The sequence below is a fragment of the Abrus precatorius genome, unplaced genomic scaffold (genome assembly GCF_003935025.1).
Source record: "Abrus precatorius isolate BTA unplaced genomic scaffold, Abrus_2018 Scaffold9, whole genome shotgun sequence".
Taxonomy (NCBI): domain Eukaryota; kingdom Viridiplantae; phylum Streptophyta; class Magnoliopsida; order Fabales; family Fabaceae; genus Abrus; species Abrus precatorius.
In genome coordinates this window covers 33,942,773-33,957,497 of record NW_020874439.1, presented here as the reverse complement: position 1 = coordinate 33,957,497, position 14,725 = coordinate 33,942,773, and the positions used below count along the sequence as shown (strand labels likewise).

General features: G+C 33.7%; 3 protein-coding genes across 3 annotated transcripts; 2 read left to right on the top strand and 1 right to left on the bottom strand.

Annotated features, from left to right (window-relative positions):
- Nucleotides 1-1,283: 1,283 nt before the first annotated feature.
- LOC113850323 (LOB domain-containing protein 21-like) lies at nucleotides 1,284-2,134 on the top strand. Its single transcript, XM_027480819.1, has one exon. The coding sequence runs from the start codon at nucleotides 1,313-1,315 to the stop codon at nucleotides 1,841-1,843; it is 531 nt and encodes a 176-aa protein (XP_027336620.1). The 5' UTR covers nucleotides 1,284-1,312; the 3' UTR covers nucleotides 1,844-2,134.
- A 5,231-nt stretch (nucleotides 2,135-7,365) lies between these two features.
- On the bottom strand, nucleotides 7,366-8,799 carry LOC113850345 (taxadien-5-alpha-ol O-acetyltransferase-like). Its single transcript, XM_027480852.1, has one exon. It carries the CDS (start codon nucleotides 8,705-8,707, stop codon nucleotides 7,400-7,402), a length of 1,308 nt encoding a protein of 435 aa, XP_027336653.1. The 5' UTR covers nucleotides 8,708-8,799; the 3' UTR covers nucleotides 7,366-7,399.
- A 4,797-nt stretch (nucleotides 8,800-13,596) lies between these two features.
- On the top strand, nucleotides 13,597-14,202 carry LOC113851289 (ethylene-responsive transcription factor ERF037-like). Its single transcript, XM_027481753.1, has one exon. The coding sequence runs from the start codon at nucleotides 13,597-13,599 to the stop codon at nucleotides 14,200-14,202; it is 606 nt and encodes a 201-aa protein (XP_027337554.1).
- The last annotated feature ends 523 nt before the right edge of the window (nucleotides 14,203-14,725 follow it).

Sequence of the window (14,725 nt, the reverse complement as noted above, 5' to 3'; positions counted from 1 at the left end):
TCTTGCATTAATAATTCATTTTGTTATTAAATAAGACAACTCAATTTAACTTTCTCTTTTTTCAGGGAACACAAAAGTTAGAGTACGGAAATGGATTATAACGGGTCATTTAAAACGTTGATCTATAACAATGAGAACACAAAGGTTTAACAAACGGAAGTGCTCCCATGATAATAAGTTGAATTGACACTTAAAAAAGAAAAAAGATCATTAGTGTTAAGGAAACAAAAATAATCAGCATCAGAAAACAAGTAACCGCCAGACCCACACCTTGTTTTTCTTCTTTGAGAAATGAAAAGGGTGACTTATATTAGTACTTTACATGCCTGATGGATGTTTTGATGTGGTTAAATTTGGCAAGGAAAGCTTTTGTTTCTATATGTTTCACCTTAAATTTGCAATTCCTGTGTTAGAAATTAACAAGAATAAAAAGAAATAACAAATGAAAAAACTAAATATCTTATGATAGAGAGCACAAAAAATACACGCAACACAATTTTTGGCTCCACTCATAGTGCCAAACTACATAAAAGTACTCATTTTGATCCCATCAGTTTCCTTCTTATGACCATACCCTATTTACCTCTCTCTACCAAAGGATAAATTTTAATTTTTATTGAGAATATTTCTTTGCTTCAATCAATCAAAATACCCCGTCTTTATTCATGAACTATCATGTCTGACTTGAAAACTACCAACACATCGCACCCATTGTCCGAATGAATCAATTATTTGGACCTACTTTTGCACTCCCAGTTTGAATGAATGATAGTAAATTAGAAATTCAATACTACCCAGAAAAACCAAAATTGCAAATGAATTTTTTTTTTTATATATAAAGCAAATAGAAAATGTAGTGAGAAGACAGCACTGGCCCATGCAGGACCCAACTCCCAAACCTGCTTCTACCTTCTTGTTAGTGGCACCATGATCAATCCAGCTGAGCTAATAGGCGATGACACGTAATTGCTCACAAAATAGACCCATGGGAAAGGGATTTTTTTTTAGAAAAACAAAAAATAACATTTTAAAAAAATATATTAACAATTTTTTTAACGTGTATCTGAAAATATTTATTTATTGAAAATCAAATACATTAAATGTTTTAAATTTTAATAAAAAATTATTATTTATTAAATTTTTATCATGTACTTTTAACACGTTAAAAAACTGAAATATTAATTATATTAATTTTAAATGCTTAAATTCTAAAAGAGGGAATAGAAATAGGTACATAAAGGACCATATATTTATGAAAGCAAAGGATAGAGGAGTATAGAGCAACATAGGAAAGTGAAAGCAAGTGAAAGCCATGAAGAGTTATGAGCCCCGTTCAAGCTCTTCATGTGCAGCTTGCAAGTTGTTGAAAAGAAGATGCATACCCAATTGTATTTTTGCACCTTACTTTCGGTCCGATGAGTGTAAGAAATTTGCAAAGGTGCACAAGGTGTTTGGAGCCAGCAATGTGAGCAAGATCCTCATTGAAGTTCCAGAAGAGCAGAGGGAAGACACAGTGAATTCTCTTGCATATGAGGCAGAGGCAAGGCTTAGAGACCCAGTTTATGGATGCATTGGTGCCATAGCCCTTTTGCAAAGGAAGATGGTGGAGCTTCAACATGACTTGGCCATTGCTAAGGATCGTCTTGCTCGTTGTCATGCTGCTGCTTCTGCTGCTACCAACCCTTCTCCTGATATCTTGCTTGCCCATGTTAGCTTGCCCCCCTTCCCTGACTTTTCCACTTCCACTGATTTCAATGATATCTTCTGCCACAGTTCTTCATCTCAATTATTGAACCGACATGAAACGGTGGATGATTTCAATCAAATCCCATATATATTTTAATGTTATGCATGTTATGGTCCCCCTTTAGAATGTACTTGTTATGAGTCTTCTGATCAATCAAAAGCAGCTACTCTGTCGTATCTGCTAATGAATAAGAGCTCCAAGAATGAATTGGTCTGAATTGAAAACTCTCAACAGAAATGTATTATTGTTTTGTGTTGAATTCCACGGTTCCTATGCTACTATAGCATTAGCAGCTAGGAACAGCTGGAAAATGATGGGTATCTTGGCCTTTTTAGTATAACTTTTGTAATAGCAAATTGGCAATAGGATTTTTGTTGTTCATGCTTTCTCTTGCCTGCCTAACTTTGCAAAGTGGCCATAAAATTCTGCTCCAAAATTCAGGTTCATATCAATCTTTTTCTACGAATTCCGATTATTTCAGACTACTTTTGTTTGGTTTGGTTTGGTTATAGTAAAGACACGATTATTCAGGCCTTGAGAGGCATCAAAAAGTGGGGGAGGGAAGGGGGGTAGTCTCTGAGTGTGAATTCAGATCACCTTCTAGTCTTGACGAATTGATGATAGAGACCTGAGCAGCCAGAGCATTGATTGCCATTACCTACAGGTGTGAGACACCATTCAGCACAAAGAAAGCAACACTACTAGTTGATTCTTGCTTATCTTTGAACGATTGCAGCCCAATACAGTGGGTCCAATCGTACTGTTTTAATGCAACATGGAGCGCCCATTATGATTTTCCCCCAAGTAAGGAACCCCACCAGTGGCCCTTGAGCTTTATCATAATGGGAATCCAAAGAGTAACTCCAAGACCGAAAGTTTTTAGTTTCTTTGGGTGATGCACATTTCTGACGGTAACAAGATATGACTCAAAAGAAAATGCCTACCATTCAAACTACACGAATTATCTGAGTTGCGCCACATACTTCCAAATGCACCGCAAAACAAGTTTGAACTGGCCTCATTAATTGATATCACATCACTAAGGCCCATTGCTACTTGTGTTTCTATAACAATTTCAGACTATATATCTGATAATGCTCCAACAGATTAGCATGCTACCAAATTGCAGTCTCGTGACTTACAAAGAGCATAACATGTGCACATGTTGTTCTTCATGTGAATTCTCAAAATCTTATTTCACATGAATATACAATCGAGGCATACAAGCAACGCACTCTCTCATACTTGTTTTTTTTTTTTTTAATAGTATTCATATTTATTACTACGTGAAATTCATTTAGTGTCACTATATGATGCAGTCCTCAACTCTCATTCAATAGGTTTCACACTCTATTTAGTGAATCTCATAATTGTCTATCAATGATATGTTGCTAGCACTTTTCGTATACAAATACTGAAAGCATTGAACTACTAGTTGATACATAACTTCTCAGTACCCTCAAATTTCAATAAAATATCTTAATACTCAAAATCAGGAGAGAAAATAAGTGAAAACAGATGCAGGAACAGAAGAAAAATATGGATATAATACACAAGCAACAATAGCTTCAAAAACTGGAAATTTGAAACAAATCAAACTATGGCCGAACTGTCTGAGAAGAAATTCCTTGTAGAGTCGGATCCAAGTATGGCCTTCACAAAGAATAGAGATGTCCAAACCAAATCGTGCTTCTGCCACAGGTAAAGTTCATCCACCAAATTTCAGATCATGTCTTTTTCCCGTTTCAAGAGAAGCACAAATCTATGAGAAAGAAATTTATCAGTAATGCAAAGTTAGCAATTTATTACAAAAGGGAATAATGTTAGACCTGAATCACGATGCAGACCAATCAAAATTTGCTCCATATTATAAAACTGTTTGCGTGTATCAAATTATAAATGCTCATGAACAAGGTACATGTGTCAATACCATTTGATGCCCCATTTACTTGGAACTCAGATATGACATAACAAGATCTAGTCTAAATTAGAAACACAGTAAAAAAATTGATAAAACGAAATGTTCGACAAAAAATAAAATAAACTATAAAACAGTGATTCTGCTTTGAAACAAAAGGACATGAAATCCCAAAACATGCAAGTCCTAACGTCATTATATGTAGGCTTGCTCAACCAAAAAACACAACCAAAGTAATCCGCCGTTACATTGTACAAAAATAGTATTGACATGACACTGCACAGTAAAAATAATAAAGCATCAATATGCAGTAATATTCCAATTTTCAAACGTAACAAACATAACATTTGCAAATTGCCACCAAAAATCTTCATAAGCTTGAGAACAAAAGGAACCAACAATTTTCTAATAAGAGTAAAAAGATAAAGATATTACAACGCTACAAAAATAGTGGTAAACACTAGCACACACCATTTCACTACAATTACTGTGTTCTGCACACATAAACTTTGATTACGATCGGAATGCATCGGATTCCGACCGTATTACCGGCGGTGACGTCATTGCCGTGAGGGTTTCGGCTTCGGTGAAAACAACTCTACAATCGATGTCGTTTGTGAAAGAAACACGCCAAAAAGTAGATCGTTTGTGGCTCTGCGAATAGGGGTAACATTGTAATTGTACTGATGTATTTTTTGTTTTTGTCAAATACCAAGCCCGAATGATGTTTGTATGTGATCCACTTACTAAATTGGGTCTATAATGTAAATTGGGCCTGGGAATCACATCCCTCTTTTTTATTTCAAAACTTTTTAAATTTATAAAAATAATATTTCTGAAATTTAATTTTAAAAATTATTTTAATTCAGTTTTAAAAATTTATTTTCTAAGATATAATAAAATGTTTTTTTCAAAGATTAAATTATAAACGTAATTTATAAATTACTTTTAAATTTAATTTTAAAAAAGAAAAAAAAACTCAAGGAAAATGAGAAGAGAAATTCAATTAGAAATTTTTTTTAATATAAATTATTTTAAGTATCTAAAATTAATAAAATTTTAATGAAAAAACTATTATATTTTTGCATATGTTAATATTTTCATAATAAAAAAGTCATGCTCATGATATGACTTGTGGTTTTTCATTCTCCCAGTCCTAGTGCACGCACACAGTAGATGATATTAGTGTAAAATGATGTTCGTTTCATACCTTGCACGTGGGAGTGTAAAATGAATAAAAGAAAGAGGGATAAAAAAAAAGTGGCATAATAATAAATAATATAATAAAAAGAATACAATTCTAGAGAATATAAGAGAAAAAACCTGAAAATTAAAAAGATTAATATTTTTAATTATAATTGGAAACAAGTAAATATAATAATTATAATTATTGTTCATCTAACAAAATTATATTTTTAATATTTTAAAATATTACAAATTGCTGGATTCGAAGATTTTCATTAGAAAATGGATCTAGAGTCTTGAGCCTTCTTATGGGAAAAACTGCATAAAATCCAAAAGAATGCAGGCAATATTTATTTTTCAAAAGCTATATTTATTATGTATTTTAGCTAATTGATAAATAAAAAAATTTATACTGATAGTACTTTAAAATTAAATTCTTATTTTTATTCATAAAATTATCATTTTAGTGTCTTTTCATTAAACTAATTATGATTAAGTAAACTCGATATCGTCCTGAGTATTCATAGCACGACATTTTTTCCTATGAAAATGCTAAAACATGGGTTAGATAAGATACCAGAAAAGAAGAAAAACTTTGAGCATGAAAGGTATTGAGAAAAAAAGATTGCTTCGAAAACATAACTCTTTAAAAAATTTATACATGCACATTTTATTCGAAACATTTATAATTGCTTGAAATTATTTTATTTGAAGAATCCTTCAAACCTTATCTTAAAGCACCCAAAGGATCATTTAGTGTAACATCAAATCGAATTAAAGAAAAATATGAACATAAAAAAAAACAGAGGAGAGGGAGGGAATAATTATGGCAACATCCAATGCATTCTTTTCGTACCCATTTGGCCATTATATTTATTGTAATAATCATATATTATTATATCATTGTGCAGTTATACAGTCAATTATACTGAACATGATTACATACAAAGTATGTAATTTATAATAAAATAATCAAATGTCGCCGCACATGAAATATCCAATAATTAATGATATTCTTAGTCTGCATATTACTCTTATCAATGGGCAGAAGTTGATGCATGCATCAAGTTCTTCAAAGAAAAACTACCAATATGCTTTTGGAATAATTAAAATTTCTCTGACATGCGTCATGCATATCTTGTACAAAAGCTAAACAGACACAATCCACTTTTTATGGAAAATTTTATATAAAAACTTTTCACGTTTATGTATGAGTTACAAATAAAAAATAAGGGGGGAATTTTTTGACAGACATCATTGTTACACCAACAACTTAACAAGTCTACAATTAAAATAATGCATTTAATACTATGAAATGCAACAGTGCCAAAATGATAGCTTCATACAAAGGACCCGACCATATTCCTCTACTCATTTCAAAATTAATTATTGCATGAACTACTAATGATACATTCGTTTTTTTGTGATTGGAAGATGTATCCATTATTTGATAGGTAAAAGCCAAGTAATAAAAAATAATTCTTATGAGTATTTATTGAGTTTAGATTTAATTATAATCGTTGTTATCACCTATCATATATTTTTTTATATATGTTCAGAAAGATATATAATGTTTTCTTCTTCTTCTTCTTAATTTTAGTCTAATGATATTTTTCTGTTACAATTAAGTCCTTCGAGTTTTTAAATTCTCAAAGTGAAGTCATTTCATCAAAAACATTCATTTAAAAAATATAAATTTCATATATTAAATAATTTAAAATCAATTTTTGTTAAAAAGAATATCAATCATAAAAGAGATTAATTTTTTTCTGTCTTCAAAATCATAATCTTACATGCTGCAATTTTTAAATTTTTTTTATTAAATGTTTGCGTCCTGCATATTTTAAAATATAGGAAAAGGTAACTGAGCCAATTTAAAAGAAAAAATAGTGAACACGAAGTTAAGAAATTCCCCTTCTACTTATAGAAATATAGATAAACTTTAACTCTTCTTAAACATACATGTGTTTGCTTTTTATACACGAGTTCAAGTGAACAAATTTATATAAAGGGAGCAAGATTCGCAGGTGCTTCGTGGAAGTGGAAGGGTCTTGTTGCTCCACGAATCTGAGATAAGAAAAATTTTGAAGATTAGTGATTTATTTGTTTTACAGTTTAAAAAATGTTTTTTTGACTTTTAATAATAAATATATATATATTGCATTACTTATATTTAACGATTTAAAAATAGTTTTATTTAACTTTAAATTAAATTGATACTGAAAAGGGGTTGGTACTCAGTGGGAATCGCATAAAATCAATTTCAATTGGAAAAGGGTAAACAGTAGCAATGTTTGCCAATCATGTATTCAGTCTCGATTATTCCTTAATTTTTAAGACATTATTAAGAAACTATTAGTTATTATTTAATAAAATGATTATTTATTATTAATATATTATTACTGGGATTTTGAATAAATATTGTATTTATTAAATTTTTAATTAATGCAAGTAATAAGACCCTATTGTTAATCCATTTTACACATTAAAAAAAGGCAAGTCAAGAATAATTACACAAGTCAACGTGGCAGGAAAAAACAAAGGTTGGCTCATAAATTCGATTCACCGAGGAAACGGTGAAAACTATCAACGGCGGAGGTGGGGACGGCCACCGTGACCTTAACACTCTCCCATTCACCGGTGACCGGCAAAAACAAACAATAGCGATCGCAGCAAATGGGACCCACATGCAACGGCTTCCCCATTCCGAGTTCAACCCTCTCAAGACCCAGTCTCGACCACTGCGACAATATCAGAACACCCACCGAGTCAGGACTCGCTCTCGACTCGGACACCAACTCAGCCACCCTCCTCACGTGCTCGCTATCCACCCTCTCCTTCGCCCTCTTCACCAGACCCGACCCGAACCCGACCCCTCTCTCTCCCAGTTCCCTCGCGCTGCTCTGTGCGCACCCCAAAACAAACGCGTTCCCATAATACCCCTCCGGTAAACCCGGTTTAACCCGGTTCCTCACATTCACACTGAACAAAAGCTTCAGCGTTTGGTTCGCCGGAAACCCCAATGCTCTCGCCCAGCTCCTCCACACATGCGCTGCCAGCACCTCAAACGACGTGTACGACGACTCACCCAATTTACACGTGCGCCGCGCCACCGTCTTTAGCGCGTTGATCCTTCTCTCGTCGAACACAATGCAAATAGGTTTGAGCCCACTCGTGACCCGGTTCATGAACCCGCACAGATCAGGGACCCGGTTGAACTCGGGGTGAATCGCCGGGTTTGCCCGATTCGTCGTGGCCGGCGGCGGGTTGAGAAGGTGGCGATCCCAAACCGGTGTCGGATTGCCGCCGGCGCGTTTCCCGGAGGCTAAATCGGAGAAATAATTGAGAAACTCAGCGCTCCCGATGCCGTCGCAGATGCAATGGTTAATTCCGATGCCGACGGCGGCGGCGCCGTCGGCCAGCCACGTCAGCTGTAGAACGAGCGGCGGCGATCCTTTGAGAACGTCGGTGACGTAGAGAGACAATAGTTTTCTCCATTGAGTCACTGTTTTAGGAGCTTTTTGGAAATCGTTGACAGTGTAACGTTCGGAAAAGGCTTCTATAAAGATCGCCCCCTGGGCTCGACACACTACCTCGAGGCCCGGGCCATCAGGCCTGGCCCGAACCCTTCCTGCAAATGGGTAATAGGGAACAAGAGCTTTGGCTAATGCAGCTTTGAAACGAGACGCGGTGGCAATTTGGTCGAGGCCCGGGGCGGGCCTGTATACTAAGAGATACTCTATGGTGAAGCGAAGAAAGAGTTGTGAGTCAAGTGCTGAGAGCGGGAGAACACCACTTGGAGTGGGCTCAGAAGGTGTCACCACCACAGCTTCTTTCACTCGCACCGAACTTCCCATCTGATCGGTTATGAAAGAAAGATTAATCAGAGAGAAAGAGGGTGGTGTGTGGGTTTGGGTTTGGGCTTTGGTGGAAGTGGTAATGCATGTGGCAAAGGGTGGTATTTGTAAAGGGGAACCTGTGTTTGTGTATCTTTTATGTGTCTAACTGTGAAAGATTTGTGGCAAGATTCTGCGGGCATCGCTTTATGGAAGAAATTTGAAAATAAAAATACAAAAATAGTAAAATGGCTGTGCTGGCTTTGCTTTCTGTCTGATAGCCACTCATCTGATCAAAATTAAATCTCCACGTACCCCCAAATTCCTCCCTAAATCTTTTTTGTTGTTTTTCTCTTTTTCCTGTTTGTGACAACCTCGTCGACGTGGGTGGTTCCTCCATTTTAGATATCCCTCTGTCTATTTTATGTCAGTAGATTTATCCTGAAAATAACATTTATTTTCAAAAGCTTAAAGCCATTTCCTTAATGCTTATGTCTTGTGTTGCATGCATGGATCCACATGATTGGGAGCAACTTGGCCGTGGGGTCTAAAAGATAAAAAGGAAAGTATTCTGTTAATTATTAAATACTTGTAAATTTAACTATGGTGAAGTGTCAGCCTTTAAAAAAAATTCAGGATATTCTCGTACCTTTTTAAAGGAAGAGATTTTTTAACGTTGATTTAGGACGCATATACTTTTCTCATTAAGAGAAAAAATAAAGAACAAAAAAAAGTGATGATATGAATGATGCAATAAAAGTTAACACAAGATGAGATTATATTTTAACCAGGTGTTTGGGAATAATTAACTGTGTTTTTCAAAATAATGAACGGGAGAAAAGATGTCAGAGAAAGAAATAAGAAAATAACATTTAAAAAAATGTGACACCTTTTGACATATAATGCTTAACCCTTTTTATTTACATGAAAACATATCTCGGTAAAGTGGCTATCTTGTTCATGTGCCAAAATTAATGACGCCTAGCTAGGTGACTGCTGACTGGCCATATATTGTTTTGCCCAGGTTTATGGATTATACCCACTGTGAATGTATGTGATATCTTGGATTCTTCTTATATAATATTTAAGAATAAGAAAATTGATTCTTTAATATCCAAATTCATATATACCATCATGATGTTAATATTTAATGCCTTTTGTCATTTCAGCATATTATGTTCAATCATATACGGATAGAATTTCTTCTCTGTATAGAAAGGGTGCAGACGTTGATGCAGGGAAATTAAGAAATATTAAAAGTAACTTTAACGAAAGGTTCTTAAAAACAAATCATTATTGTATAATAAGTTATGTGATTAAAGTTATTATTGTGAAAAGAGAAGATTGCTATATAAAAATATTATTTATTCATTTTCTCTAATTATAAGAATAAAAAATGCTATAGGAAGATAAAACCAAACATATTTAAAAACTACATGAATTACTTGATCTGTTGATATCTTCATATTGATCGTATGTAACATTTTTTTTCACATTTTAGATGCACGTGTACTTAGAATATTAACATTGTACCTAGGAATACATAAAAATTTAAAATTTCCATAACTCAACATCTGGTGTATAAGTTTTAAATCACTAACTTTCAGATCCAGTATATTATGTGAAAACATCAACTTACCAAATTACTTTAAATTGTTACTGTTCTGTTCTCGCAGCTCACACCCCAAAACTTGTCATTTACACATCTACGTGAATTAACATCACATTAGGTGCCAACAAAAATCAATTCAATTGATAAGAATCGACATCTTATCTTATAAAGACACAAATTTGAATTTCATTGTTAATGTAAAAACTTCATTATCCTTGGAGCTCACAATTGATATAAAAACCAACATAGGATACTCTAGTAATAGGACACCACCTTAAGATAGGTTACATAGCTCACATAAACAATATATGAAGTTTGTGCACAACCATATGCGCCAAGCTAGGATGAATATTTTCTGGGAAAGAAACCAATATTGTATATTTTGTAACTTTATTCGACGTGAGCAAATCTCAAACTCAAAAGAATATATAGGCTATTGAAGGAATATATACAGTCACAAGTCGATCCAGATAATATCCAAATTGAAGGAATATTATTGTCCTAGTGAAATTTCTTGCTTAAGCTTCATAATTCATGTGTGTTCGGTAAAAAAAAAGTATCAAGTGATGGCTCATTTTTTCTAAGGAAAAATAAAAGGTCTAAAAGGAGAGAGGAATAATGGAATAAGTTTAAAGCATGCAGGTGAAAATATTAATCACTGAATGAAAATTTTGTGAAAAATATCAAAGTTTCATTGATCATATTGGGCATACATTGAAGCTAGAGAGAGAGACATTAAGAGGGACAATAGGTTGATGCCTACATAAGTATGTATAGTCTTAAGATACTGTTGTCGGTTTGTGACGAATATTGTCGCCTGGATTTGTGGCATGTATAATAAAGAAAAGGGGTATCATAGTCTAGTCTCCAAAATTTTGGAGTAGGTTGCAGAGGGGTGTGCTTTCAATGGTTCATGTTAATTCTAAATATATATGGTATTTGAAATTTAATCTGGATTAAATTTTAAATAAAAAAGCGATGACTCTGTAGAAATATATTATGATTTAGTTTAGATTAATTTAAATTTATATTTTATTTTAAATTAATCAAATATATTAATTTATTAGTTTTATACTATTTTTAGTTAAAGTATGAGACACAAAAAAATTAATAAATAAATTAAAACAGTAAAATTATTTATTAAATAATAATAATAAGATATAACTTTGACAATAAAGTTACAAAAACATATATTACAAGTATTATAAAATAAAAAAATCATGATAAAAAAGTTAACAATAATAATATTTTACTTTTAAAAGAAATAAATAAAGGTAAATTTTATATAAAAAATACTAGTTCAATCCATTTTTTCCACTAAATCTTACTAAAAATCCTTAAAACATATATGGGGTAAAGAGAGCAACAAGTGACCTTTTTTTTTCTTCTTTCGAAATAGTCATTCTTGATTCCATATCTACATACTGACTATATATCTCCCGTCACAAAGATTATTACTGACGCAGAGCACTTTTATGTGAAATTTGCTTACTAGTTTTTATTAATTTATTGACAAATATAATGACTTTTAGCATATCAAAAGGTATATATATTCACACAAATCACATCTAACCTAATCTGAGTCAAAAGATATAGATTTCCATAAATTCCATTAGTCGGTTTAAATGGGAGAGGAGATCTTTAATGCGGCAATTATTTTATGGAACACTTTGTAAGGTTTATGTTAGGGAAGGAGATGATCTTATGGGGATCATATACCCAAGTTTCTTAGATGTATGGCTTAGCTCTTACATAATCGATTTTGAATTACTTGAATTTTATAGGATAAGTGATTCATGTAAAACTTTTATGAATTAGAAAGTAAATCTATGATAAAATTAGTATGTAGTTTTTTAACTTAATTTTTGGTCAACTATAAAAAAAATAAAAAAACAAATAATGGTGTGTGTATGCAGAGTGAATTGGGCTTATCATTTTTCTTGGTCATGGGGCTTATAGTAATGAGTAAAACAAGAAAAGGAATTCAGTTTTCTCGAACCCAACGCATATGCTTAATGCTGGCCCATATGCATTTTTCTTACCCCCAAATGGCCCACTTCTTTCTTCAAACATTTATCAGATAGCCCTTTAGTTATTATTTTTTGATGGCATCCAAATCTCTATTAATACCTAATTTTAGCTTAATTAAAAATAATTATTAAAAACACTGTTATTTAAAATGTTTACCAAAAAATTGAATATCACTTCATAATACAAAAATATATTTATTTTTAAAATAACTAAATCATTTTGCAAAATAACCAAATATTTGTGGGAGTAGTAGTAACTTTAATATCCATTATCATATATATTCTACCAACTTGCTCATGGCAATTTACATAGTTGCATCACTAAGTTAACATTGACACCTTGTAAAAAGTAGTGTATAATTTAGCAAGTTCAAGGAGCGAGATTACTGAACTAGCTATACTCACTTGTGCATGATCTCAGTATCACCCAATTTCATTTTAGAAAGTAAGTTGTATTAAACTTTTTCGCTATAATCATTTAGTCACTTAGCTAAGCAATTTAAGCATCACACCCATTATTTAAAAAAAATTGTTTTAAATAAATTGTTAAATTTAATTAAAATATATCAATAATATAAATAATTTTTATAATATTACTATATAACTACAAATATTAATTTCTACAATAACTATTTTTACACTAAACCCTAATTTATTAACAATGAAATTATTATTACATCAATAAATTTATATTTTTGAATTAATTAATTGCAGTACAGTGATTAGTATTCTCCATTTTTATTAAGAGTAAGAGAGTAATTAAGCTTGAGAAACCGTGGTGGTGATGAATCCGGATCTCCTCATTTTTTAGCGTGAACTTGAGGGTTATGTTACTGTATTTTTATATTTTTGTTTAAGCAAAAAATTATTTGCTTAAGCAAAAATATAAAAACACACAACATAACAAGAGGGAATCCTTTTCCGGTGATGATCTGATGGAGATTAGACTTTTCATCAAAACATCTAAAGATGACAAATCTTGTGACTAAAAAGGTCAAAAGAAGAAAATCAACAAAATCATCGAATAATTCCAAATTGCCACTGCAAAGTGTGCTGGTGTAGTGGGGTGTTTCTTTCTTCCCTGCACAACAATCTCTCTCTCTCTCTTTCTCTCTCCACTTGTAGGTAGCTAGCACCGCCCTATTCAACCATTGAAAGAAGAGGGTTGAAACGAAACGAGACACAACACCACTCACTCTCCTAGAACCAATGGAACAACACTCTCCTCAAGAAACCACCACTCTTGGCAAAACGGAGAACAATCGCAAATGCAAAGGCAAAGCCAAAGGAGGACTGAAAACAACAAATTCAGATACCGCGGAGTGAGACAACGAAGCTGGAGCAAGTGGGTCGCTGAGATCTCAGAGCCTTGCAACCGAACCCGCAAGTGGCTCGGAACCTTATCCACCTCCCAAGACGACGCCCGAGCCTACGACCGAGCCGCCATCATCCTCTACGATTCTAAGTCTCAACTCAACCTCCGACCCTCTTCTTCCTCTTCCTCGCAAACCCTTCCACCCCTTCTTCCACATCTCTCTCGCTTAGCTCTCTCTTATTCCCATTTCCCTTCGTTCTGGGCCCTGTTAACAATGACAAGGACAACATGGTACAGCACAATCATAGTGACTCTCAACAAGTGGTGTAAGTGCAACACCAATAGTATCAATTATCCTCTGGATTCTGATGCCAGTGCATCGGATGGGAATGGGCCCGTTCACACTGGATCCAACGGAGGAAATTCTTACCAGAACAACGCAAGTCATCATCATGATCATGATGTTGATAATCCGGTGTGGATTCAAAACCAGTACCAGAATTGCCTGTACGAAGATGTGAACGATCCTTCGTGGGTTCAGTTGGGTCTACTTCGTTGACTTTGACTGCGCCTGCTGCTACGGATAACGATGAATTGGGTGTGGTGGGATCGGAACACTTGGACTCGAATCTCCATCCATGTGGCCTCTGTCCACTGATGATGAAGAGTACCCAACAACTTTGTGGGATTATAACGATCCTTTCTTCTTTGATTTTTGACCAATTTCGTTACTGAGGTGGCTTAGTTTACTAGCTTTGGACAAACATTTTCCAAACGTAATGAAACAGAAACATATATGAATTTATTTTTCCGGCCAACCTTTCTTCAAGTCCCAGCAGTCACAGTTGAGCTTCCAGCAACTACCAAAAACCCTAGATTCACATTGCTCGAAGGCAACCTCATTATACCACTTCGTAATCAAGAAAACGATCGTACGTACCTGGAATTTTTTGTTTGACATAAAACAGAAAAAAGAAAGATGAAACATACCCCGAACGTACATTGTTGATTGGTAGCCAAATATCACACCAGCACTAAATGGAATCATCCCTCAATTTCGACCCCACATTGTTTTTAATATT